This window comes from Fopius arisanus, unplaced genomic scaffold (genome assembly GCF_000806365.1).
Source record: "Fopius arisanus strain USDA-PBARC FA_bdor unplaced genomic scaffold, ASM80636v1 scaffold00082, whole genome shotgun sequence".
In the NCBI taxonomy this organism is placed as follows: domain Eukaryota; kingdom Metazoa; phylum Arthropoda; class Insecta; order Hymenoptera; family Braconidae; genus Fopius; species Fopius arisanus.
The window spans coordinates 408,862-410,037 of NW_011887821.1; the positions used below are offsets into that span (position 1 = coordinate 408,862).

Below are 1,176 nucleotides of genomic sequence, written 5' to 3' on the forward strand. Positions count from 1 at the left end.
CCCGGACTGCAACTCACAGAGTCCACCCCATCCAATGATGTCCCCATTGACACCACGTCGGCCGCCGGAGTTTGTTTCAGGAGCGGCCGCAATGGAGGCGAGGAGGAGAAGGGCAGAGGCGCTGAGGGCAGAGCGTGAGAGGCTCCAGGCAGAGGCAGCAGCAGCAGCAGAGGTAGCAGCAATAGCAGCAGCAGCGGAAGCAGCAGCAGAAGCAGGAGCAGGAGCAGAGGCAGCAGCAGCAGCAGCAGAAGCAGAAGCAGAAGCAGAGGCAACAGCAGCAGCAGCAGCAGCAGAAGCAGCAGCAGCAGCAGAGGCAGAAGTGGAGGCAGCAGCAGCAGAGGCAGTAGCAGTCCCACCACCAGCAGTCCCACTACCAGCAGCAGCAGTGGACGAAGCTGCTGAGATGGCCGGTGCTCCACGATGGGCGTGAGTCACGTTTTAAAATATAAATTTCCTGCATGAAAATAACAGGTGTTTCTACATAATAATTTATTATTACAGGCGCTACCTGCTAAAGCAAGTGCAGGAAACGCAACGCTTGTTAAGGTAAGATCATAGCTCAATGCAGTTTTTAATTGGAAAATGACGAATCGTGTGAATCTCACTCAGAATCTTAATTTAATATTTGTTTCTTTTCAGGCAACATCAGCGCCAGCAATTGAGAAGGCCTGATGACCTCCCTCAAGGATTCCCGCTGAGGAGTTTGGAGGATTTCCTCGGATTTGAAAATGCAGATCCAGCCATTTTCGATGATTTGGTGTGTGTAATTATTATTTTGCATTATTCTTTATAATGATCTCACAAATATTAATTGGTTATTTATTTTACAGGTTGCATTTTTCGTCCACCTTGGGGAGGATAATCCGCAGGAATGTGCAAATGCGCACTTCCATGCAGCATTCCACCCCGAGGAGCTGATATCGGAGGACATCACGTGGAAGGGGATTCCCCGTGATGGCAATCCTCCGATCATGAAGCACTCACTCCAGAGGAGCCGCTTCACTCGTGCTTGTCGTGGTAAGTACTTATTGTTTGTCTGATAATGTTTCAAATGCTGATGTTTTCAACTTTTCTTTCAGAGGCCATGCAGAGGAACACCAGATTTCCAGGGCCACAGGAAGATCAATTCTGCATCTGCATGCAGAGGTCCCTGAAGGCCCTGGAAAACCGCCGTCG

General features: G+C 49.8%; 1 protein-coding gene across 1 annotated transcript; it reads left to right on the forward strand.

Annotated features, from left to right (window-relative positions):
* Positions 1 to 91: 91 nt before the first annotated feature.
* Positions 92 to 672, forward strand: LOC105270262 (ice-structuring protein-like). Its single transcript, XM_011311093.1, has 3 exons — positions 92 to 406; positions 502 to 546; positions 640 to 672. The coding sequence occupies exons 1-3, from the start codon at positions 92 to 94 to the stop codon at positions 670 to 672; spliced, it is 393 nt and encodes a 130-aa protein (XP_011309395.1).
* The last annotated feature ends 504 nt before the right edge of the window (positions 673 to 1,176 follow it).

Coding starts and splice junctions, on each gene's coding strand:
- LOC105270262 (XM_011311093.1), top strand. CDS start 92: ATGGAGGCGAGGAGGAGAAGGGCAGAGGCGCTGAGGGCAGAGCGTGAG. Junction 407..501: donor TGGACGAAGCTGCTGAGATG/GCCGGTGCTCCA, acceptor TTATTATTACAG/GCGCTACCTGCTAAAGCAAG. Junction 547..639: donor GAAACGCAACGCTTGTTAAG/GTAAGATCATAG, acceptor GTTTCTTTTCAG/GCAACATCAGCGCCAGCAAT.